This window comes from Eptatretus burgeri, chromosome 3 (genome assembly GCF_056783735.1).
Source record: "Eptatretus burgeri isolate ZD-2024b chromosome 3, Ebu_testis_v1, whole genome shotgun sequence".
Taxonomy (NCBI): domain Eukaryota; kingdom Metazoa; phylum Chordata; class Myxini; order Myxiniformes; family Myxinidae; genus Eptatretus; species Eptatretus burgeri.
The window spans coordinates 143698536-143724910 of NC_140963.1; the positions used below are offsets into that span (position 1 = coordinate 143698536).

The 26375-nt window shown below is 48.7% G+C and overlaps 1 protein-coding gene across 8 annotated transcripts; it reads right to left on the bottom strand.

The window, feature by feature from the left end:
• Window positions 1–52: 52 nt before the first annotated feature.
• Window positions 53–26322, bottom strand: LOC147031196 (chromobox protein homolog 1-like). Of its 8 annotated transcripts, none has more exons than XM_085876010.1 (6): window positions 26074–26322; window positions 19057–19202; window positions 11916–12102; window positions 3475–3569; window positions 3036–3202; window positions 53–865 (listed from the first exon to the last, which is right to left on the bottom strand). In XM_085876010.1, exons 2-5 carry the CDS (start codon window positions 19194–19196, stop codon window positions 3046–3048), a joined length of 579 nt encoding a protein of 192 aa, XP_085732136.1. In that variant the 5' UTR covers window positions 19197–19202; window positions 26074–26322; the 3' UTR covers window positions 53–865; window positions 3036–3045. The 8 variants fall into 8 exon arrangements, with proteins under 8 accessions (XP_085732136.1, XP_085732133.1, XP_085732140.1 ...); XM_085876007.1 differs by having other exon boundaries at window positions 3475–3572; XM_085876014.1 differs by having other exon boundaries at window positions 53–3202; window positions 11958–12102.
• Between the last annotated feature and the right edge of the window lie 53 nt (window positions 26323–26375).

Below are 26375 nucleotides of genomic sequence, written 5' to 3' on the forward strand. Positions count from 1 at the left end.
AGAACGAGACCAGATCGGCCGTGACGAAGCGAAGCTCAAACAGGGTGCCGCATTTGGCGTGCCATCGGTATGAGGAACTTTATTACATATAAAAGAAGTGACAGCCACAATGGCTATGGACAACCTTTCTTTAAAGAAACCACGAGGGTTCAAAATCACATACATGAGCGAATATTTGGCAGTCATGACTTCACACCAACGTACGGATTGGGGGGCACAGTGAAAACACGCAGTAAACTGTCATGTCAAAGATGCCGCTACGGGACTAATTGGTTCATACATGGCTGCGCATCGATAAAACACTCATCACAAGCATAAGCCTATTTCACACTGAGGTTGAATGCCACTACAAAAAGAAAACTTCAAAAAAGTAACACTTCAAACTAATTACCGAGACAAAATGTCGGAAAATCACTTTGCAAGTCAGGATATGATATTCAAAAAGCAACATACTCTTTAAAAAGTGTAAATAGTTTATGCTACAAAGCTAAGACATGAAAAGTTATCTAAAATGCACTATTTACTGCCTGTGGGTGGTTCATCATGGTAGACGAGTGTGGTCAACGTTAAAAGCGGATAAAATGGGTAATTTGCTACAAATCGCAAAGCAAGAACATCGGACGTTTTCCTGCTCGGACTCGGGACGACTTTTGTGCAAGTCGCTCAAACAATCCAATCTTTGCCTTTGAAAATCACGGATGAGTTTGGGAGACGTTTGTCTGGGCGTTGTTGGAATACCGCTAAATGAATGCAGTGGAACTTCTGCTCCTTTTCCCATCAAGGTAATTTGGGGAAAATGATGTCACACTTCACACGTTTGTACATTGCGTTGATCCCGACTTCACAGTCACGTGCAGCAGAGACCCTATTGTGCCGATTTACACCAAAGTATCGGGGGGGGGGGTGGGGCAGAGGGTGGAGGTTGAAAACAAAAGGGAATTCAAGTGAAAACGTTGAACGATGTGAGCAGGAGATGAAGATCACTAATTATGTTTGAGAATGGCAGGAAGAGGTGATATGTTGCAAATGTATCTATTTACACTTTCATGATGTGGAGGGAATGCAATTGGCCAAATGCTCGTTAAAAAGCCTGAGCAGACGCAAAAATACTCGTCTTCTGGTCATCTTGAGAAACAGCTTGGTTTCAAAAGGAATACAGTAAAACCCCGCTCTCTGAACACCCCGATTATCTGAACACCCCGCATATGAACGCGTTTTTGGCCAGTCCCTAATTTTTAGATAGGAAATCCTGTACATAGTGCCCCCGATAATCTGAACACCCCGAAAATCTGAACACCCCGCATATGAACATGCTTTTTACCAGTCCCAAACCAGTTTTTACCCCGCACTGTGAACGCTACTCCAACCTTTGAAGGCATCAGTGCGAAACATGGCCATTGTTCAGCCGCGGCTGCATGGCAAACGTCATACAAACAAACGCCGTTGCTCATTACCACCCATCGCGCAGTTCGTTTTACTGGACGCAATGGCGTGGATAGAAAATGCAGCGGGGTGTGAAGAGATAGTGACTTAATTAGAACCTGTTTCTAAATTAATCAATGGTAATCAACCAATAAGCGTCAAGAATTACAATTTTGTCCAATCAGCAGAGGCCTCCCCCTGAGGGAGGGGCACAAGAAGGCCCTGAACACCTCCCTTTCCATCAATCTTCACTTGCTGTTGAAGTTCACGCAGTACGATACACCAAAATGCCGAAAACGCGTCACGATCTGCCGTTGGAAGATAAAGTCCGTCTGGTAAAGGAAGCGGAATCCAAGTCGTAATGCAAACTCGCTGCTGATTTCGGAATTTCGCTGGGCGCAGTGAACGGTATTTTACGTCGTAAAGAGTCGATATTGAAGGAATTCGAAGACGGGGCCCTATCTTCGCAAAGTCAACGAAAAGAAGGCGAGCTCATTTCGCGCGGTGCAGAGATTGGCGTAAGCGTTGACGTGACCCCCAAGGAATACGTTCGGTGCGACGATACGGTGCGCGTTCATGACAGAGAACGATTTAATGCGGAAAGACGATGACGAAGAGAATGTGGACAAAGAGAATGGGGACGAAGAGGAAGTGGAAGACATGCAGGTGACGGTACAAGATGAACTCAGTTGTGTGCAAAAGCTTAAAACTCTCTTTCTGAATCAAGGATGGGCAGAGTTGCTCGCTCCTTTGGAAAGAATCGAACATTCAGTTCAAGTTCATGTCCTGAAGAATGCCAAATCGAAACCACCGAGTTTTATAACATCTTGGCTTAGAGACAAGTAATTGTATAAATTTCAAATTTTGATTCTCGTGCTGTCAATTTTGATCTTATCAATTTTCTATCTTTCCGTGGCAAATAATTCGAATAATTGTATTATTACTACTGAATGCCAATAATTGCGTGCTCATTTTGTCTGTGGAATGTGTATTTAGATGTTTATGTATTGATTAAACGACTTTTGTGATCCATCGAATACAGATGACACGCTCATGGTCGGTTGATACCCTAATCCCCGAAAATGTGAACACCCCGCATATGAACGCATTTTCGTCCAGTCCCAGAAATGTTCAGAATAGCGGGGTTTTACTGTACATAGAAAAAAAAAGAAAGTTTTTTTTTTATGGAATCGATATACACCACACTTCACGTGGTACAAGTACGGGGTCAATTTGATGATCCGAGTCCGTTCGACGAGAGACGTATGCGATCGATTTTGGGAACTTGGGTATAATTACATGTGAAAATCCAATTCCCTTAAAAGAAAAAGACGACGATCGCACAAAGGGCTGAGTGCGTTACCAAACGATTGTTGCACTGCAATCTCAAATTTTCACATGATTGACAAGATAAAAAAAAAAGGTTATAAACGGTTTATAACCCGAGCCACAAGACAGCAAACACCCATCACGAACATGCCACGTACCAACGGAACACTATACCAGAAGGCTGTTAGGGGCTCGAGGGTCAGGTGGAAAAACAAAACGAGTGTCCATTCAGAGCGGAAACCTTGATATTAGTCAGAAGTCGAAGTTGAAGTTGAAAACTTTACCATGTCAGTCTTATGTGCTGCTTTCTCCTTTTTCTTCTTTTTTCTCTTCCTCGTCGTTGGGGTAAGCATGCCAAGTTAACCTCTCTTCATAGAAGGAGATCACTATTTGAGGGCACTTCACGTTAGCTTCTTTTGCAGGCACCAAATCGGCCTCGTCCGATCCCTTCCTGAAAAGTCACACCGGATCACCGTTACAAAAGTGACGTCTTTACAAGGCACGGATCGTCTGCTCAGAGGCCACAGAGTCTGTGACCTTTCGTCTCTTTACGTTCCTGTTCCATGTCTCACTCAGGAGGTTCTGCCGGCACATTGGAACACATCAGCAGATCCTTCCCTTGTAATGCATGAGTTGAACCACCCATCCACTCCACGGCAACCCCACCAAAAGATGAAAACCACTTCAGAAATAATAATACGCAAAAGCATCCAAATGACTCACCACTTCATCAAGAACATGAGCTCCCCACTTGAGTCTGTCGCTCCAATGATTCGTTCAGGATCCAGCCCCCTACTGAACCCCCTCAACTGCTCTGCCTGCTGGAAATGGGACATAAAAACAAAAATGTATTATCAACAGATGAAGTGAAGCTAAGCAGCTATTTGGTCAACAATGTTCTATGGGGTCGGGGGTATCACATGAAAGGCCTCAGTACAAATGCTTAACCGTGAACAATTCCTACCTGTCAACGTCTTAACATCATCACATTCTACTGAATAGTTTTCAACAACATAATAATTACTCATACGATTGAGATTCACAATCAGCTCTTCTTCATGCAATACCCACATTGATCTATACAATAGTTCCATGATGATAAAACTTTCATGTCAACAACATTGACAATTAACAATATTTAATCCATCCTACCTCTTAACCTTAATTACCCACCTCGACCATTCATCAACACAACCCACCTCCATCATTACTGTTCATACCCCTCCATCGCCAATTCATACAAGTCTACCTGTATATACAGCCAATTCGTAGTGCTTTGCAACTCGCAGCACATCACCAAGCTCTTTGACAAATCTTAAAACTTGCTTTCAAAGCGTGATGCTGTCAAATTCATTACTAGTGTCTAAGTCAGCATCTTGGCAGTGCGATGTGAACGCTTACACGTCTATGATTCGATACGGAATAAAATGTTTGTTAATTACAACTGTGCAATGTTTATCATGGTGATATGCATATTCTTCGAGTTCACTTATGTAGAAAGTATACAAATAGGAAGCAGAGAAGATGGGCAAGGAGAAGAGTCAATAATTGCTTTGCTGCCTATTGTTCGGTGGAAAAGCGAGTTGCTGCTTTTGCTTTGACTATGGAATAAACGCAAGTTTGGAGTTCACTGGCCTTTGATTTTAGATGGATTGACTAACGAACCATGAGGTAAAGAACCTCGTCACATCTTGGATACTCATCCAGGATCAATTTTCCCAACAGCGGTGCCAAGTGTGGCACTAAGGGAATGTGGAAGGGGTGAGTGTGCCCGAGACGGTGCAGACGACATGGAGCCCTTTCCCATCCTCTGGGGTGGTAGTTCGGCATAGGAATCTGGATGACTGGTGCAGCCTTCTGCGAGGTTCATCATTGAATAAGAGACCCGTGTGCGTGGCAGTGAGGACGAGAAGAGTACTCTTGGGTCGGTGGCTGTCGAACCATCTTGAGCTGAGCAGTTGTTGCAAATCATTATGTGGAGAGGGTTCGAGGCCTGAGCTGCTTCTGGCAGCTGTGCTGGTGTGATCGCAATATTGCCAGAGAAGGTTGGGCAAGTGAACAATGCTTTTGGGAGTGAAGTTAAATAAGAGTGCACTGTTTTGATTAGTTGTGGGGTTATGGTTAGGGTTTGAATATTAAGCGCAACCAAAGTCTGGAAGTGTACACTGATTTTAGGATGCAGAGGTTGGAGATTGGGAGTAATATACACCTAAACGGCAAGGAGATGCTGCAATTTGTGCTTGAACAGTCGGTTCAGCAGAGGGAGCAAAGGCTGAGGAAGGGATATCGAAAAAGAAAGATTAAACAGGTAAAATAAAAAGGGTTGATGAAAATAAACAGCGAGAGGCCTGAAATGGAGGCCGACAGGCCCCAGAGCTGAAATGGAGGATGAAAATCCGAGAACGAGGTTGAAGGGATAGAGGGAGAAAATGGGGGTAAAAGACTGGAGACTAAAAGGATAAGATTGGAGGTTGAAAGAGAAGAAAAGGCTGGAAGTTGAAAGGGAGGTGAGAGGTTCAGGCCCAAATGTGAGGTTCAGCATCTCATAGTAGAGTGCTTAAGTAACTTGCTTGAAGAATGTGAGCAACTTTGCACAGTCTCGAGCTCCAAAGATCCCTGCCGTTGTTTAGCTTTTCCATCCCCTCAACAACTACCAACTGCAGGTTGAATGTTTTGCTACAGAGTCAGAACAGGGTGGGCCAGCACGCCCAGTGTGTTTTTTAACTGGAAAAGTGCTCGATATGTATTCCAGGTTATTAGATGTGGTACCTGTTGATAATGACCAATTGAAAGAAGTGCTTTTTGAGATGGTACGGTATAACTGAGGATGGGTATAGGTATAACTCTGGCGTCAAGCTTTAACTTTGGGGAGAGCCGTGAGCAGTTTAAAATCAGGTTAACAATTTACTAACAAAGTGAACTGAATTGTCAAAGACCGATCAAACATTTGACATCCTGCATGACAGAACAGTTTATACTCATAACATACATGTGTTCGTCTGGGCAAGTGGTCACCGTAGAATGTTATTAGGGTTTGTTGTGGTTGCAGATCCTTTTCCTGAATGCTTACAACAGACATTTGTGAACTGTTGTTCAGCAGGCCAATGCCAGGATTCAAGGCAAAGAGAAATGACCTGGTGCCTTGGAAAGGGAGAAGTCTATAATTATTCAACGATCGGGTAAGCTCTGAGACGTGTTGTTCTGTATGTAATTGGATCGGGCATGGAGCAAGGTATTGCAGGTCATCATCTAAAGGTGCCGTGATGTGGGCACAGATGACAGCTGGAACAGTAAATTAAGGGTCCTGGAGGAAAGTAGCGACAGTGTTTTGTGCAGATGCAAAGACCATAAAGTGAGCACCAGCTGCCTGGTGAAAACTCACGTGCCCAATATAGTGTATTAGAGAGGACCAGTTATTACTTTCATGCAGCAAGAGTACCGCTGGTGAGCCTGTATCCGACCCACTACTGCAGAGAAAGGGTAGGTGTCAGGGGTGAAGGGGAATATCAGGTGTGCTTGACAGAGAGGCTGCAGCAGAGGATAAGTACCTTGGGAAGTTCACTGACATGCTGTCGATCTACGACACGGTACGGAAGGTGCTGCTGGTTAAGAATGAGGTAGTCGGTGTGGTTGAAGCACAGTGCCTGCTGGATGAAATCTACAGCCTGATTGTTGGTGATGCACCAGAAGCTAGGGTACTGGACGACTCAGACCCTGCGTGGCTGCAATAATGTGCACGTCCAGGCAAAGAAGAGTGATCAGCTATTTCCTTTGCTGTGGGAGTCAGTGAAGTGATCAACCAGAGCTGCAGGAGAAAGATATTGAGGAGGAGAGGTGTCCCAAACTGCCAAGTCCTTTGCTTAGATATAATTTGCAATGCAGTTGTAGGGCTGAATGAATTAACCATGGAGGATGCAGTCAACAACAAAAACCTGTTGCTACTTAGCACCTGCAAGCCCAAGGAAATGGTGGAGGGTGAGGTATTTGGCCAACATCTCACAGTCTCGTCCCTTCGCAAGCAAGAAACAGATGAATCGAGAGAAGAACTGCACTACCATGGAGAGGAAAGGACTTGATTTGTGGGGTATGAAGAGGTTTACACTGTTTGTCTATGGGACTAAACTTGTGTTACAAGTTGAAGAGCTATGAGGCAAAGTTTCTCAATGACAGAATCATAAAATGGCCTATATTTCTCAAAAACCATCAGATTACAACATTAATGATCAAGGGGATTCAGGATGCTGGGGGTAGAGTAATTGAGCAGGGTTGTTTAACTGTAACTGGCAGCACCACCTGGCTTAAGAGAAGGGTATTGCAGCAGATTAAGAATAAGTTGTCATTAGAGCTAAAAATGGCCACAGAAATGTCGCCATCATGCAACTGTGTGATCAGTCCAAAAGTGAGGGTGATTCGCATATGCAACCATTTTCCAAGATGGTCACAATCCTGGATTTGAAAAACCTAATAGTGCATTTATATATTATGTGCAACATGTAATAATAATCCTATGTTTTCACAGTCGAGGAGTCCAACAAAAGTCTACATTGTGTTTTTATACTAAAGTATTGGTTGGGATAGCGGTAGAGTTTGAAACATCGGTATCGAAAAGACGGTCATTTGAAATATTTGATATTGGCAACTGACTATTTTGCTCCAAGCCGTTCACAGCAAAATCTCCTGGAATGTCATCAGATCTGACAAAAATCCAGTCACTGTTCTCTACCTGCTCTGAAAGAAGACAGGATGAAGTAGGGAAGGAAATTTTGGAGAAGCAATTGGAAATTCTGAACGGCTGAGTTTCTTTCCAGTACCATCGAAACAGGAGGTCAACATACACTAGTTTGTCACATCTTCAACTAATTGCACGACAAAAGTATCAGGATTATGATAAAACCTCGGGCACAAGTGGTGACAGGGCTGGTGCATGCTTCACAAGATCTCAAACGACCACCTCCACTTTTGAGTCGAGACTACCATCCAACAGTGCACACCAACTCGGCAATAGACACACACACACACACACACACACACACACACACACACACACACACACACACACACACACACACACACCCTTCTAATTAGTGGATTCGGCTATTTCAGCCACACCCATTGCTGACAGGTGTACACAATCAAGCACACAGCCATGCAATCTCCAAAGACAAACATTGGTAGTAAAATTGGCCGTACTGAAGAGCTCAGTGACTTTGAACGTGGCACCGTCATAGGATGTGCAACCTTTCCAACAAGTTAGTTCATCAAATTCCTGCCCTGCTCGAGCTGCGCCGGTCAAATGTAAGTGCTGTTATTATGAACTGGAAACGTCTATAAGCAACAACAGCTCAGCCATGAGTGGAAGGCCACATAAGCTCACAGAATGGGACCGCTGAGTGCTGAAGCGCCGAAAAAAAATTTGTCTGTCGTCGGTTGCAACACTCACAACCGAATTCTAAAATGACTCGAGAAGCAACGTCAGCACAAGCACAAGCCTAAGATCACCATGCGCAATGCCAAGCATCAGCTGGAGTGGTGTAAAGCTCACCACTATTGGACTTTGGAGCAGTGGAAATGCATTCTCTGGAGTGATGAATCACACTTCACCATATGGTAGTGTGATGGATGAATCTGGGTTTGGCGGATGCAAGGAGAACACGACCTGCCCGAATGCACAATGCCAACTGTAAAGTTTGGTGGAAGAGGAATAATGGTCTGGGGCTGTTTTTCATCGTTCGGGCAAGGCCTCTTAGTTCCAATGAAGGGAAATCTTAACGCAATAGCATACAATGACGTTCTAGAAGATTCTGTGCTTACAACCTTGTGGCAACAGTTTGGGAAAGGCCCTTTCCTGTTTCAGCATGACAATGCCCCTGTGCACAAAGCGAGGTCCATACAGAAATGGTTTGTCGACATCAGTGTGGAAGAACTTGACTGGCCTGCACAGAACCCTGACCTCAACCCCACTGAACACCTTTGGGATGAATTGGAACGCCGACTGCGAGCCAGATCTAATCGTCCAACATCAGTGACCGACCTCATGAATGCTTTTGTGGCAGAATGGAAACAAATCCCCACAGAAATGGTCCAACATCTCATGGAAAGCCTTCCCAGAAGAGTGGAGGCTGTAATAGCAGCAAAAAGTGTTGGGGGGGGGGGGAGTCAAACTCCATATTAATGCCCATGATTTTGGAATGAGATGTTGGACGAGGTGTCCACATACTTTTGGCCATGTGGTGTATGTTAGCAAAGGAACCCAACATTGCTGGGCTTCTCTTCCTACCCCTTACATTACTAGTCTCCCACCCCACCCTCCACCCACGCTACCCTCCTCCCTCCAGACCGCCATCCCACCCCCTCCAGACTCCCCTCTCCTCCAACCCCTCACCCCCCACCAGTGATGGGAAATGTGAATGGGCATTTCAAGTCCCATCACTCCCAACACCCTTCCCACTAACTTTCAAGACTTGTTCTGGATGTGCTCATGAGATCGAAAGGCTTGTGATTGAAAGAGGATTGAGGAAGAAGAAAAGGGAAGAGTGGTGAAATGAGTCTGAAATAGTGGGGAAATGAGATGGATAAGATTGAAAGAGAACGGAGGAAGAAGGAAGATTGTTGAAATGAGATTAATGAGATTGATGAGATTGAAAGAGAACGGTGGAGGAAGATTGGTTCTGTTCTTTTATTACATATGGCAGCTTGGCTGCCGGGTAGCTATCGTTTCTTGGAAGCGCGGCTGTGCCACTGATGCTGTGCCCCTCTTCCAGTACACTTGTACTCATTTTACTGACCTCAGAAGGATGACAGGCTGAGTCAACCCCACCTGGTGTTAATTCAGTGGACAACGGGGCTCAAACTCAGGACCCAAAGATCCCAAACCAGACACCCGAAGCACTAAGCCAACACCAGGCTGAAGGACTATTGGTGAAATGAGATCAATGAGAATGAAAGAAAATTGAGGAGGAAGGAAGAGGAAGATTGGTGAAATTGTGGGGTATGAAGAGGTTTACACTGTTTGTCTATGGGACTAAACTTGTGTTACAAGGTGATGAGATTGAAAGTGAATCGAGGAAGATTGGTGAAATGAGATAGAAAGAGTGGGACTACACAAGGACAACAAAAATTATTCAAAAGCTTTTGAGTTCGTGACTTAAAACACCTGAAACAGACAAAAGTGAGGAAGAAAGTAAAACAACAGTCAACTAGAACGGGCACTCATAGAGCGCATACCTTCGCCGCCACTACTTTTTTTGTTCTTGGTATGAGTGTGGGGAACTGGTTTCATATGAATGGTCTTATGACACAAACCACATATCTATAATGTCATGACCCCCCCCCCCCGACTTTCAGGGGCTACGGACTAAACAACAATCAACTCACGTCGTTTTGGCGAGTCTTCACTCGCAAGCTCGGTGAATACAATGTTTCAACAAGAGAAGGTAATCTCGTTTGATGCTGGTTTCATGCAAATCGAATAAGGATTGACTAAGTTATTCCGAAAACCGCATATTTTTCAAGGGCGTGACCCCCCCCCCCCGACATTTTACCCCAACCGGTGACATGTGTTATGACGTCATTGTGTCACAAGATTGGGCATTAAATTCTGAACATTTTGGTGGTGGGTTCATGTAAAGCGGACAAGAATTGACCGCGTTATGACAAAAACCGCATATTTTTCAAGGTCGTGACCCCCCTGACCTTTGACCCCTAACCGGTAACAAGAGTATGGGCGTCATTGTGTCATATTGCATATCACAAGATGAGGCGTTGAATTCTGAACATTTTGGCATTAGTTGCATGCAAATTGAATAAAAATTGACCGGGTTATCGTAAAAAGACGATTTTGACCTTTTCGTGACCTTGACCTTGACCTTTGACCCAAACGATCCCAAAATCTAATCAAATGCTTCCTGGCTAATAACCAATCATCCCACCAAATTTCATGCAATTCGGTTTAATACTTTTTGAGTTATACGAATCACAAGATTACAAATAAATAAATAAATAAATAAATAAATAAATAAATAAATAAATAAATAAATAAATAAATAAATAAATACACGCCGACCAAAACACAACCTTTCGCAGAATGCGAAGGTAATTATTAGATTTTACATTAACTGACATTATGGCAGATGAAAACCTACCAATCTGATACGTGGACGTTTTTTTTAACCACATCTCACACGCACTCATTACAAATCTTCATAAAACCATAATAAGAATTTTGTTGATCTCAAGTTGTTAGTAATGCAAATGATGCAGGCTCAAGAATGTTAAGGATATTCCACTATCCTACCTGTACCAAATTATACAAGGTTGATGCAAGCAGAACGATACAGGGTGGGCCATGTATTTATTCCCAGTTTTGAAACCTTGTAATTCTGTTGCTGTGAAAAAAAAATTGAACAAAATATTTACAGGACATGGGTAAATATTTCAAGTTTTGTGGTAAATTTTGGTTAAATTCAGAAGTGTACAAAATCAGTTATGAATTTCGACATGATTTCCATCATTTTCAAGCCATGTGTGCATCTTGCCGTGATACTGCAAGACAATTTTCTGTCGCATTCCGACCTTCATTTCTCCAAAAGGTGCTTGAATCCACTCTTTCAGGTCTTGAATATTCGCTGGTTGAGTTGCGTAAACCTTGCCCTTCGGAAATCCCAAAAGAAGAAACTGCACGTGCCCACTGGAGTTTCCAGGTCCGCGAATGGCTCAACGAGACTTTTCTCAACCGGTGGATGGGTCACGGTTCACCCAATACGCCCTGGCCCTCGTTCAGCAGTCCTCACTGCTTGAAAATGATGGAAATCATGTCAAAATTCATAACTGATTTTGTACACTTCTGAATTTAACCAAAATTTTTACGACAAAAACTTGAAATATGTCTCCATATACTGTAAACATTAGTTTGATTTTGTTTCATAGCAACAGAATTGAAAGCGTTCAAAACTGTGAATAGATACAAGGTCCACCCTGTAGTTCAAATACGGTTAAATTATTTTTGGCACAGCACGAAACTGTCACCAAATCCCAAATTTGACATGGAGGTAAATGCCTTTATCCCAACGTAACAAAAAAAACCAAACTCCACAGATGGAAATTCCACAAGGACAATCTGACGACAAACAATGACTCCTTGTGCAATAAAAGAGCCCCAACGGCACCTTAACCTCATCCTTCCTCTTCTTGACCTTGCAATCTCCCACCCCATTGGTACTTTCGGATTTCCGTTTTCCCCCTTCAGGTTTCTCGTCGGCGAGGCGCTTCCCGTCATCGGTACGGGATGACAGAAACTCCATTATGAGGTCTGGACAGTCCAGGTTTTCTTCAGGTTCCCAAGTGTTGTCCTCTCTGCGGGCGGACACGCGCACGCACGATCATTATCCTGTTCCTTCTATAATCTCCACATTATGCATACGTTTGTCTCACACTTGTTGTTTTATAACCACATACACACAACACACGTCAGTAGGGAAATGATTAAATGTGGAAGAAAATGAAAACAATAAACAAATAAGTAAATAAATACCTGAAATCCATGATCCGGGAGCCAGACCACATCTACATAGATACATTGTCGTTTTTTTTTTTCTTTAATCCAATTGAAAGAGGACAATACAAAACAGTAATAATGACAGAGTTAGAGAAGATCATAACCAAGTAGTTATGCACCTTTGTGATGAGCACTGAATAGCCAGCCTTCGGTTTGCCATTGCCGACCCATTACTCGTTATCGCGTTAACGTCCAAACGTTTCCCAAAAGGGACGAGTGTCATCACCTTGCAGCTCCACAAGCAATCTGTGCATTTGTTTATCTGGAATTAAACTTACCTTCATTTGGGCCGACATCAAACAAAAATTGTTGCAGATGTTTGAAAACAAAGCATATGAACAAAATTATAAATCTGTTTTGACAAGATCAAATGGTGTAGTGTGCCGCTCAAAATAAAGAGGTTATTCGGGCAGTCGAGACGTGTCCGCTTTTTGGCAAAAATGGAGTGCGACAGTTGATCCTAATTTGGTTGAAGGAAACCACCTCCTTAAAAACAGAAAAATAAAGATTAGATAAAATTTTATCAACACCATCACTTACAATGTGTGTACCTCCTCCTCCAGTATACTCCTCCAGAATCTGTATCCTCATGCCATTCTTTGTCATGTGTATATGGCCTTAAACTGCTCCTCAGGAATATGCTGTCCAAACATCACTGCGATACACCAAGGGGGTGATATTGTGAAAACTACAAATGGGCGTGGTTCCACCTTTTCTCCGTTGACATTGACGGCGGTGATGTTAACAGAGTGGTGAAACTCATGAGATGAACACAGGGCTTGGTACATTGGACATGTCCTGTTTAACAACACAATCTGTGATTGCAAAAGCATGCCAACCTCATAGCTTTGTGTGTTCAGGGCCTGAGACAAAATAAGAATGTTGGCCTTTTGTATCAGACCATTGATCCAAGCAACCCAGACACAACAACAGGGGACATTATGTAGGTTTCCCGATCTGCCTGCACTTGTGTGAAGCTGTTAACGAACCCACGACACTGACAGGAAAAGTTTGTAACTATATGCTGATGAAGTCCAAATGAGTTTGGGGTGGGGGGTGGGGATGTGGGTGATAAGAGTATATATTGCTTTCGCTGATACAAAAATTATTGCAAGCCGCCAATTGAATTTTTGAAAATAGTCTGGTGCACAGAGAATGGAACATTTGATTGTTTATAATACAATGAACAAACCTTTCCCAGTTGGGGTTTATTTGCTGGGTCTTTTCATCAAATGATGGTAATGGTTCATCGTGCGATAGATTTTGGAAACGCACAGGGTAACGCATACAAGAGCACATAGAGTGTCTCTGTCTGTCTGTCTGTCTGTCTCTGTCTCTGCACCTCAAAAGCGCATCCAAACATGCTTTCCAGGACATCACACCACAAACATCAAAGCACTCCACCCGTGAAAGCCTGCCTTCACCATCAAGGAGTGAACGAGCACGGCGACCCAGAGAGCACGAAAGGGGCTGAACCACGGCTATGAGGAAGAACTGAGGAAGCAATCTCAGCAACAAAAACCGGCATTGAAGCAGCACCGAACGTTCGCTGCCGCACGGCTGGGGGGTTGGGAAACAAAAGTGCGGAAATAGCACCACCCAACTCTTGGTGCTCGCTGCACCATGGGACACTGACCCGCCACGCTGCCAAGTTTCAAGGATCCAATAAACATTGCCGGATCAGCAAACAAATGGGAAGGCCATTTGATCAAGAGACTTTCGGACGTGGTGGAGAACAGAATGCGGCTTAGAAAAGTCTGAACCGGAGTTCAACGCCAAGTCGTGCCTGGAAGCTGGGAGACCAAACGAGCTGATGCCTGGATGGATATGCAGCATGAACGAGGTCCAGTCCAAGGCAGTAAGGCTGCCTCTGGGAGCTGGGAAACCGAGCAAGCTGGTGTCTGGAGACCAAGCTCGTGCCTGGAGGGATAGACAGCATGAACGAGGTTAAAAAAAAGGCAGTAGGGCCGATCCAGCGAAAGTTCCTGGGCGCGGTCGCCAAACACACACTCTTATCTCTACTCTACCTCATTCCCTTTGGATGCAAGAGCAATCAACAAAAACACCAACAGTGCTTTTCAGGCATGACTGACTTTCACACCTCACACCTTAATCTGACACCTACGCATTCACCCTCTGCAACTCTCCGAAGACATACACCCCACTCCATCCCCATTCACGCACCTGAACCAGACGGTTCACGCACGGGTGAGAACAGGGTTGCAACCACATCCAATCTTCTTCACATTTCTATGTTCATGCCTCGCCACTTAATCCCGGAATGAGAGTGGGCCCATGTCTCTGTAATAAGTGACCTGCTAAGAAGAGGCTGCTGTGCTTAGGGTAAGGTTTTCTCTTGTGACACTGTTTGCCTTGTATATGTGCCTTTATGCGAAACATTATAAACACTTTTCCAAACTTTCAGGTTGGCTGCTTCCATTGATTAGACATCGTGTGTTGTAACATGGAGTTCTCCCCCGCTGTTCTGTTCCATTTTGGGTCGTCGGTAATCAACGTGTCCACCTACGGTAGCGCTCGGCCGTATCTTGATCTCGGTGGCACGTTGGAAGCACAGTACCCCCGTCTGGGGCATTTACGCTGGACTCGACTTAAATGAAGCGTCTCAGACGTCGTCTGTGGTTGCTTATCAACCTGTCATGCGGCGGACTGATACGCAGTATGGCGGCTTCAGGATCGTCGGCTGGGAAATGGATCCGATAACACCCTTCGCGATTTCTACTGGAGGCGAATCTACCAATATGTACCTGCTGCCTTTGTTTGACTTAACCATTGCACCTGAGGCTGTTCAGAAAGTGTGAGGAGGGGTAAACTTGGGATTTTTCACTGCTCTTCCACCAATCAAACCTGACGAGGTAAGGTAGAATACGGTATGTTAAAAACAATGAGAATCCAAATTAAAACCTTGGAAAAGGACATGACACGAAATGCTCTGTTTTTCACAAATAACAGCTTTCCACACCAAACTGCCATTTCTCCATAGACGTTGGTACACGAAGAGCATGGCTGAAACAAACTCCCAATGGCTGTTGTGAAAGTGCAGCATTTGCGAACCAGACCGGAGTGTTTTGGCACAACGTAAACAGTCACGCAGTACAGACTGGATAGTCCGCTCAATATCCACCTGATATGACTCGAGACATATCTGAGCCAAACAACTGGATGGCACAGCAGAGGTTTAAAAATGTCATTAGGGGGAATGAGAGAGAGCAAACGTGAATAGGCCTGGTTAAACATGCACACATGTGCACCAAAACGAGGGCTACCAGTGCAGCCGAGAGGTACGCACACTCGCCTCCGAGCCGTCCAGCCTGGGTTTGAATCTCGACCCAGCTATAAAGTACAGTACCATCCTGGCATTTCGCATGCAGGACGAGGGATTGATGCGTGTGCCGTTCCTCACGTTAGGTCAGCTATTTGAGCATGCACCAGAGCAACACGTCACCGCGTCCACTTTCCACCGGTACTCCAGGGGCCTCCGTCTGGTCATTCCCTCGGCAGATGCCTGGCCCGTCCCAATCTCCTTGAGAAGCCGATCAACATGCTGCAACCAAGAGGCACGTGGTCGGCCCATTAGCCTCCTCCACTCAAGGGGCTCCCTCGCTGAGAGAATCTGGTGAGCAAGATCAGCATCAGGAAAACGAGCCACATGTCCACACAGCCGCAGCCGACGCTCACGGACTATGCAGGTAACAAATCTTGTTTTGAGTCTCAGCAACCGCTCGTTCAAAACAAAGTCCGACCAGCAATAGCCAAGGATTCTCCGAAGAGACCTGGTACCAAAAAAATTAAATCTCCATCTCAGATCCCAGGTCAGAGTCAAAGTTTTACATCCACAGTGCAAGACTGGAAGCACCAAGGACCTGCAGACTCAAACTTTCGTCCTCCTGCACAGGTACCGACAAGCGCCACACCCCAGCATCCATTGAATCTGTGGCTCCCAAGCCCGACCGAGACGTCGATTGACCTCTGGCTCACAGCCAGCAGAGACATGAATTTCACTGCCAAGGTAAGTGAATCTCTCTGTGACCTCAACATCCTCACCACAAACAGGTACAGACAAGACAGCAGAATCCAAGATGTCATTGAAAGCCTGGATCTTAGTTTTCACCCAGGAAACCTAGAATCCCAGAGGCTCCGACTCCTCATTCAACAGCTCGAGGACCCCAAAAGGATATCTAGAGTCTCCGAAAGGATATCTGAAAAGTGTGGAGGCCAATACCCACCCCCGACAAACTCCAGCAACAACTGGAAATAAGTCAGAGATGGTACCACTACATCTCACAGCACTCCCAGTATCAGAGTATAGTTAAGACATCAGATTGATCAGTTTTGGTGGCACCCCACGAAGACCAAGAATCCTCCAGAGGGCATCCCGATTCACGGAATCAAACGCTTTACAGAGATCAACATAAGCTGCAAGCAGCCCCTGCCGAAACTCTCATCTGCGTTCGGTGAGGACCCGAAGGGCAAGGATACGGTCAATCATTGACCTCTTTGGTGTAAAGCCTGACTGCTTTGGGCGCTGGTGCTCAAGCAGATAATGGCGAACTCCATCAAGAATCATCCGAGCAAAGATTTTGCCCGGCAACGAGAGCAGCCCCACCCCTCGGTAGTTGTTGCAGTCCTGCCAATCACCCTTCCCTCTCCAGAGAGGGACAACAAGGTCCCTCATCCAGTCAGTTGGGATGATGCCTGTGTTCCAGGCAGAGCACAGAGCTGCATGCAATGACATGAGTGCAGAGTTTCCACCAGCCTTGATAAGTTCAGTATGGATGCCACATATCCCAGGAGCTTTACAACCAATATCAACCGGTTCATCGCAGCCAATGTTTCCACAAACAAAGGTGGATCACAGTTGATTGGAGAGTCGGCAATTGGGAGAGCAGCACCCCTGACGTCCAAATCAATAGCTGGTGGATCAGCCTGGTACAGCCGCTCAAAGTAACCGGCCCAGCGGGCCCTCACTTCAGACTCCTCTGTCAAGAGCCCACCACCCTCCGCTCTCACTGCAGCACACCGAGGGACGGGCTTGGAGGAACGCAATGTGCAAATTCCCCTGTAAGCAGGAGAACCACTTGACCACAGGTGATGCTCGACCCCCTCACAGATTATTCACACATTGACCTCATTGTCCACCCTCAGCAGACATCCAGTTTTACGCCTCAATTCCCTGAACAGCTCAGATCTGCCATCAAACCTGGCCCTGTGACTCTGGTCAATGGTATCCAGTATGCCTTGAGACAAAATTATTCTTCACCCCACAATGAGTTCCAAAATATCCACTGATATGACTGGTGCCTGGAGGGATACCGATATGACTGGTGCCAGGGGACAAAGATGGCATCAAGGATGGAGGTCTTGAAGGCACTCCACAACTCTTCAGGATCCCCAAAGCACTCACACCCACGAAAACCCCACTCAGCCTATTCGCAAACTCCTGAGCGACCCTCTCATCCTTGAGCTTGCCAACATCCAGCCGAGGCTGCGATGGAACCATTCTCCCGGATTTAAGCTGCAACTTCAGAGTTGCGACCACAAGCCTGTGGTCGGTATTGAAGAACTGAGCACTCGGGTAGACCCTGCAGTTCTGGATCATCCTCCAGCGACCATCAACAAGCACATGGTCAATATCCTTTGCCACATCACCAGCGTTGGAATAGCAAGTCCAGTGATGAGCCTGTTGGTGCTGAAACCATGAACCAGCTACCCTAAATCCAAGACTTCTTGCAAAGTCAAGGACCTTAATGCTATTCAGGTTCAGAGATCCAGACCCATGGGGACCAACACACATCTCATAACCATCCCTATCAGTTCCAGTCGATGCATTGAAATCCCCCAAGATGAGAAGAGTATCTCGCCTTGGGTACTGATCAAGCACAGACTCGAGCGTGGCACAGAATGCGTCCTTCACAGTGAGATCACTCACCTCAGTCGGAGCATACACAGAGACCAGGGAAACGACACCCAACGAGTGACGAATCCTTAGTTTCATAATACGCTCATTGACCGGTGTTACCTCAGTTATCATGGAGTCAGCTTATTGGACACAGCTACAGCATGGTGACACAGCTACAACTCCTAGGGCATGGTGACCATCAGAGCGACCAGACCAATAGTAGGTGTAACCACCCACCATTATCTTGCCGCAATCCAGTCTCCGAACCTCAGAGAGTGCTGCAATACCGATATTCAAACGCTTGAGCTCATATGATAACAGAGATAGATGATAATACTCTGTTCAGGATTGGACATTCCAAGTACCCACCCAAAGGGACTGCCTCAGGTTAACCCAAGGAGACCGCAGTCTGGCGGACGACACCAAAGCACCACCCCACACACACGACCACAATCTGACCGTTCTTCGGACAGACGTTAAACCGGGTGTCCTGTCTGCTGGGATTAGGTGATAGAAGTTAAGACCCCATGTTGTCTGGTGTCTTTCAAGAAGAGTAGACGAGTCATCAACCAAACCATGAACAAAGAACTTCCCATCAAAATGTGCAGGGGCAATGTGTCAACAGCACAGCCACGCCTCAGTAAATGATGCAATCGGCGAGCCAAATTTAGAATCGGATCCTTCATGCACAATGCATTCGCGAACAGAAACCAGCCTTGGGAAATGAGCCGTGCTCAAACCTTTGCTTATTTGCTCAACAAACTATCTTATAACAATTATAAAATCGATTTTCTGCACTTGTCAGAAGAGAGCAACAAAGGAAAGTGAGACTTACTCAGGAAAGCCTTTCCACTTGAGGAAATATTCCACTTTGCCTTTGATTACACGCCTGTCCAAAACCTTCTCCACAATGTATTCCTCCTCTTCCTGCTCCTCCATCGGCTCCGGCTTCTTTCGGGTCTTTTGTTTGCCCATGGTTCACTGCAGAAAAAGAAAACCCCCGCAAGACTAGTTACAGGAACAAGGTGGTCGGCTTGGCACACAAACACGATACATGAACAAAAATCACCCTGAATAAGAGAACATCATGTCCAAGGTAGTTTAAAACAGAAAAACTTTCAATGCGAAATAACTCTGCAGTTATCACGTGAACAACAAATGTAAAATAATTATTGCACCTCTTTTAATAAAAGCACAAATGTACATGCGATGCACACTTATTTATGATAAATGAATGCACAAACTAACAAAGTAGAGCGGGAACCATGGAGACAAGCGTGGCACCATGGCGACGAGAGCGACACATACCTCCCGCAGAGTGCACACCAGCCACCAGCCACCCGCCTCCCCATAAAAAAAAAACAAAAAAAAAAAGCACACAAGACAGAACAGTACCACTCCCCTTAACAAAGATGGCAAACACAGCGCAGCACCCCATCCAGCAAGACAGCACAGCGCAGCACAGCTGCCCGTCCCGCAAGACAGCGCAGCCGCCCATCCCGCAAGACAGCGCAGCGCACCCGCCCGTCCCGCAAAACAGAGCAGCGCACAGCCCATCCTGAAAGAAGGCGCAGCTCAGCACAGCGGCCCATCCAGCAAGACAGGGCAGCGCACCATCCCACAAGACGGTGCAGCGCAGCGCAGCTCCCCATCCCACAAGAAGTGCATCGCAGCACAGTGCCCCATCCCGTAAGACGGCGCTGCGCCGTTCCCCATCCCACAAGACAGTGCAGCGCAGCGCAGTTCCCCGTCCCACAAGACGGCACAGCGTAGCGCCCCATCCTGCAAGACGGCGCAGTGCAGCGGCCCAGCGCAGCGCAACGGCCCATCCCGCAAGGCGGAAGAGCGCAGCGCACCGGCCCATTCAGCAAGACGGCGCAGCGCACCGGCCCATCCTGCAAGACAGCGCAGTGCAGCGGCCCATCCCGAAAGACGGCGCAGCGCACCGGGCCATCCCGCAAGAAGGTGCAGTGCAACAGCCAATCACACAAGACGGTGACGTGCAGCACAGTGGCCCATCCCCCAAGACGGCGCAGTGCAGCGAACCGGCCCATCCCGCAAGACGGGGAATCGCAGCGCACCGGCCCATCCCGCAAGACAGGGAATCGCAGCGCACCGGCCGATCCCGCAAGACGGCGCATCACAGCGCAGCGCCCCATCCCACTAGACAGTGCAGTGCAGTGCAGTGCCCAATCCCGCAAGACAGCGCATCACCCCATCCCGCAAGACAGCGCATCACCCCATCCCGCAAGACAGCGCATCACCCCATCCCGCAAGACAGCGCAGCGCCCCATCCCACAAAACAGCGCAGCGCACTGGCCCATCGCACAAGACGGCGAATCGCCCCATCCCACTCGACAGTGCAGTGCAGCGCCCCATCCCACAAAACAGCGCAGCGCACCGGCCCATCCCACAAGACAGCGCATCGCAGCGCACCGGCAAATCCCACAAGACATCGCAGCGCACCGGCACATCCCGCGAGACAGCGCACCGGCACATCCCGCAAAAGAGCGCATCGCAGCGCACCGGCACATCCCGCAATAAAACGCATCACAGCGCACCAGCACATCCCGCAAGACAGCGTACCGCAGCGCACCGGCACATGCCGCAAGAGGGTGCAGCGCACCGGCCCATCCCGCAAAACGGCGTAACGCAGCGCACCGGCCCATCCCGCAAGACAGCGCATCGCAGCGCACCGACCCATCCCACGAGACAGTGCAGTGCAGCACCCAATCCCGCAAGACAGCGCAGCACACCGGCCCATCCCACAAGACAGCACAGCGCACCGGCCCATCCCGCAAGACGGCGCAGCACCACGCACCGGCACATCCCGGAAGACAGCGCATCGCAGCGCCCATCCCGCAAGACGGCACAGCGCAACAGCCAATCACGCAAGACAGCACAGCGCACCGGCCCATCCCGAAAAACAGCGCATCACAGCGCACCGGCCAATCCCGCAAGATGGCGCATCGCAGCGCACCAGCCCATCCCGCAAGACTGCGCATTGCAGCGCACCGGCACATCCCGCAAGACGGCGCATCGCAGTGCACCGGCACATCCAGCAAGACAGTGCATCGCAGCGCACCGGCACATCCCGCAAGACAGCGCATCACAGCGCCCATCCCGCAAGACGGCACAGCGCAACAGCCAATCCCGCAAAACGGCACAGCGCACCGGCCCATCCCGAAAAACAGCGCATCACAGCGCACCGGCCCATCCCACAAGACGGCGCATTGCAGCGCACCGGCACATCCCGCAAGACAGCACGGCACAGCGCACCGGCACATCTCGCAAGACAGCGCAGCGCACCGGCACATCTCGCAAGACAGCGGAGCGCACCGGCACATCTCGCAAGACAGCGGAGCGCGCACCGGCACATCTCGCAAGACAGCGGAGTGCGCACCGGCACATCCCGCAAGACAGCGCAGCTCCCCATCCCGCAAGACAGCGCAGCGCAGCTCCCCATCCCGCAAGACAGCGCAGCGCAGCTCCCCATCCCCAAAGACAGCGCAGCGCAGCTCAGCATCCCCAAAGACAGCGCAGCGCAGCTCCCCATCCCGCAAGACAGCGCAGCGCAGCTCCCCATCCCGCAAGACAGCGCAGCGCAGCTCCCCATCCCGCAAGACAGCGCAGCGCAGCTCCCCATCCCGCAAGACAGCGCAGCTCCCCATCCCGCAAGACAGCGCAGCTCCCCATCCCGCAAGACAGCGCAGCTCCCCATCCCGCAAGACAGCGCAGCTCCCCATCCCGCAAGACAGCGCAGCTCCCCATCCCGCAAGACAGCGCAGAGCCCCATCCCGCAAGACAGCACAGCGCAGAGCCCCATCCCGCAAGACAGCGCAGCACAACCCCCCATCCCGCAAGACAGCGCAGCACAACCCCCCATCCCGCAAGACAGCGCAGCACAACCCCCCATCCCGCAAGACAGTGCAGCGCGCCATCCCGCAAGACAGCGCAGCACCTCTTCCCGCAAGACAACGCAATTCCCCATCCCGCAAGACAGCGCAGCGCAGTGCCCTTGCTCATCCCGCAAGAAGGTGCATCACAGAGCAACGGCCCATCCAGCAAGACGGCGCATCACAGCGCAGTGCCCCATCCCGCAAGACAGCGTAGCGCAGCGCCCCATTGTGCAAGAAAGCGCAGCGCCCCATCGCGCAAGAAAGCGCAGCGCCCCATCGCGCAAGAAAGCGCAGCGCCCCATCGCGCAAGAAAGCGCAGCGCCCCATCGCGCAAGAAAGCGCAGCGCCCCATCGCGCAAGAAAGCGCAGCGCCCCATCGCGCAAGAAAGCGCAGCGCCCCATCGCGCAAGAAAGCGCCGCGCACCGGCCCATCCCGCAAGACAGCGCATTGCAACGCACCGGCTCATCCTGTAAGACAGCACATCGCAACGCACCGGCCCATCCCGCAAGACAGCACATCGCAGCGCACCGGCCTATCCCGCAAGACAGCGAATCGCAGCACCCCATCCCGCAAGACAGTGCAGCACAGCACCCCATCTCGCAAGACAGTGCATCGCAGCGCACTGCGACATCCCGCAAGACTGCACATCGCTGCGCACCGGCACATCCCACAAGACAGCGCATCGCAGCGCACAGCTCCTCATCCTGCAAGAGAGCAAAGCTCCCCATCCCGCAAGACAGCGCAGCTCCCCATCCCGCAAGACAGCGCAGCTCCCCATCCCGCAAGACAGCGCAGCTCCCCATCCCGCAAGACAGCACAGCGCAGCCCCCCATCCCGCAAGACAGCACAGCGCAGCCCCCCATCCCGCAAGACAGCACAGCGCAGCCCCCCATCCCGCAAGACAGCACAGCGCAGCCCCCCATCCCGCAAGACAGCACAGCGCATCCTCGTCCAGCAAGATAGTACAGTGTACCCTTCCATCCAGCAAGATAGTGCAGTGTACCCTTCCATCCAGCAAGATAGTACAGTGCACCCCCATCTCGCAAGATAGTACAGTGTACCCTTCCATCCAGCAAGATAGTACAGTGTACCCTTCCATCCAGCAAGATAGTGCAGTGTACCCATCCATCCAGCAAGATAGTGCAGTGTACCCTTCCATCCAGCAGGATAGTGCAGTGTATCCTTCCATCCAGCAAGACCATGCAGTGTACCCTTCCATCCAGCAAGATAGTACAGTGTACCCTTCCATCCAGCAAGATAGTGCAGTGTACCCTTCCATCCAGCAAGATAGTGCAGTGTATCCTTCCATCCAGCAAGACCATGCAGTGTACCCTTCCATCCAGCAAGATAGTGCAGTGTACCCTTCCATCCAGCAAGATAGTACAGTGCACCCCCATCTCGCAAGATAGTACAGTGTATCCTTCCATCCAGCAAGACCATGCAGTGTACCCTTCCATCCAGCAAGATAGTGCAGTGTACCCTTCCATCCAGCAGGATAGTGCAGTGTACCCTTCCATCCAGCAAGATAGTACAGTGTACCCTTCCATCCAGCAAGATAGTGCAGTGTACCCATCCATCCAGCAAGATAGTGCAGTGTACCCTTCCATCCAGCAGGATAGTGCAGTGTATCCTTCCATCCAGCAAGACCATGCAGTGTACCCTTCCATCCAGCAAGATAGTACAGTGTACCCTTCCATCCAGCAAGATAGTACAGTGTACCCTTCCATCCAGCAAGATAGTGCAGTGTATCCTTCCATCCAGCAAGACCATGCAGTGTACCCTTCCATCCAGCAAGATAGTGCAGTGTACCCTTCCATCCAGCAGGATAGTGCAGTGTACCCTTCCATCCAGCAAGATAGTGCAGTGTACCCTTCCATCCAGCAAGATAGTGCAGTGTACCCTTCCATCCAGCAAGATAGTGCAGTGTACCCATCCATCCAGCAAGATAGTGCAGTGTACCCTTCCATCCAGCAAGATAGTGCAGTGTATCCTTCCATCCAGCAAGACCATGCAGTGTACCCTTCCATCCAGCAAGATAGTGCAGTGTACCCTTCCATCCAGCAGGATAGTGCAGTGTACCCTTCCATCCAGCAAGATAGTACAGTGTACCCTTCCATCCAGCAAGATAGTGCAGTGTACCCATCCATCCAGCAAGATAGTGCAGTGTACCCTTCCATCCAGCAGGATAGTGCAGTGTATCCTTCCATCCAGCAAGACCATGCAGTGTACCCTTCCATCCAGCAAGATAGTACAGTGTACCCTTCCATCCAGCAAGATAGTGCAGTGTACCCTTCCATCCAGCAAGATAGTGCAGTGTATCCTTCCATCCAGCAAGACCATGCAGTGTACCCTTCCATCCAGCAAGATAGTGCAGTGTACCCTTCCATCCAGCAGGATAGTGCAGTGTACCCTTCCATCCAGCAAGATAGTGCAGTGTACCCTTCCATCCAGCAAGATAGTGCAGTGTACCCTTCCATCCAGCAAGATAGTGCAGTGTACCCTTCCATCCAGCAAGATAGTGCAGTGTACCCTTCCATCCAGCAAGATAGTGCAGTGTACCCTTCCATCCAGCAAGATAGTGCAGTGTACCCTTCCATCCAGCAAGATAGTGCAGTGTACCCTTCCATCCAGCAAGATAGTGCAGTGTACCCTTCCATCCAGCAAGATAGTGCAGTGTACCCTTCCATCCAGCAAGATAGTGCAGTGTACCCTTCCATCCAGCAAGATAGTGCAGTGTACCCTTCCATCCAGCAAGATAGTGCAGTGTACCCTTCCATCCAGCAAGATAGTGCAGTGTACCCTTCCATCCAGCAAGATAGTGCAGTGTACCCTTCCATCCAGCAAGATAGTGCAGTGTACCCTTCCATCCAGCAAGATAGTGCAGTGTACCCTTCCATCCAGCAAGATAGTGCAGTGTACCCTTCCATCCAGCAAGATAGTGCAGTGTACCCTTCCATCCAGCAAGATAGTGCAGTGTACCCTTCCATCCAGCAAGATAGTGCAGTGTACCCTTCCATCCAGCAAGATAGTGCAGTGTACCCTTCCATCCAGCAAGATAGTGCAGTGTACCCTTCCATCCAGCAAGATAGTGCAGTGTACCCTTCCATCCAGCAAGATAGTGCAGTGTACCCTTCCATCCAGTAAGATAGTGCAGTGTACCATTCCATCCAGCAAGATAGTGCAGTGTACCCTTCCATCCAGCAAGATAGTGCAGTGTACCCTTCCATCCAGCAAGATAGTGCAGTGTACCCTTCCATCCAGCAAGATAGTGCTGTGCACCCCCATCTTGCAAGATCGTGCAGTGCACCCTCATCCCGTGAGATAGTACAGTGCATAGTCATCCTGCAAGATAGTGCAGCGTCCCCCCTTCTCGCAATGTAGTGCAGTACAGCCCCATACAGTGAGATAATACAGTGTACCTTCCCCAAACAGAATATTCAGAGTGCACTCACTGCACTCCTTCCCCCTTTTTCGAGCGATCACACACCACACATCGCAACTCCCCCTCCCCCAAAAAAGTAGCACACAGAAGTGCTCCCCTCTCCCCCCAAAGTAGAGATCGCACCGCACAGTGCACCCCCTCTCACGACCGTCCTTCCAAAAAAAATATATGTGTGTGTATACAAGATAAAATAAAGTGTGCACTGTACACGGAGCGTCGCCGTTACCCCATTATTACCCTTGAGCACACCTCCATGTCCCATTGCCCCCCTTCCCCTTATTCCCCATGAACACAGGTCACACTCCCGTTCAATGTCCGTCACTGCAATGCCAATCGTGAGATGTAACCGTTACGAATAAATAGTCCGATTGTCGAAGCTGCCTTCGATTTAAACAAACAAAAACCCGGGCAGTGCGGCCGCCATGTTCGGCCTACCCAACAGGCCTCAATGCACTTGCAAAGAGTGACCCCACGAACCAGTGAAAGCCTTCACACCAAAAGGACACGCACCGACACGAGGCTTAGCACGGCGACTCGTCCAAAAGGCGAGCCGGACTCGGACTCGGACACCGAGACGAAGACGAGGACGGACACCGACACCGCCAAATGTATGAGTCACACGTATCCCGTCCGGCCGGACGCGCCGCCTTCTCCTCGAATGGCGCCAAACTACGTTTCCGGTCGCTTTGTGTTCGCGTTCGTTTCTCGATCCGATCGCAACGCCACGACCGATCTACCTCATAAAAAGCCTCACATATAACAAGGGGCGATGTTAAAATTAACCTTCATTGTTAGTACTGTGTGGTGCTTTG

What these genes read in the sequence shown, in the direction of transcription:
- LOC147031196 (XM_085876007.1), bottom strand. Translation starts at nt 19,196, where the DNA reads ATGGGCAAACAAAAGACCCGAAAGAAGCCGGAGCCGATGGAGGAGCAG. An exon ending in AAGTGGAAAGGCTTTCCTGA is followed by an intron (nt 12,103 to 19,056) that starts GTAAGTCTCACT and finishes GTCCGCCCGCAG; the next exon opens with AGAGGACAACACTTGGGAAC. An exon ending in CTCATGTTCTTGATGAAGTG is followed by an intron (nt 3,203 to 3,474) that starts GTGAGTCATTTG and finishes GTGACTTTTCAG; the next exon opens with GAAGGGATCGGACGAGGCCG.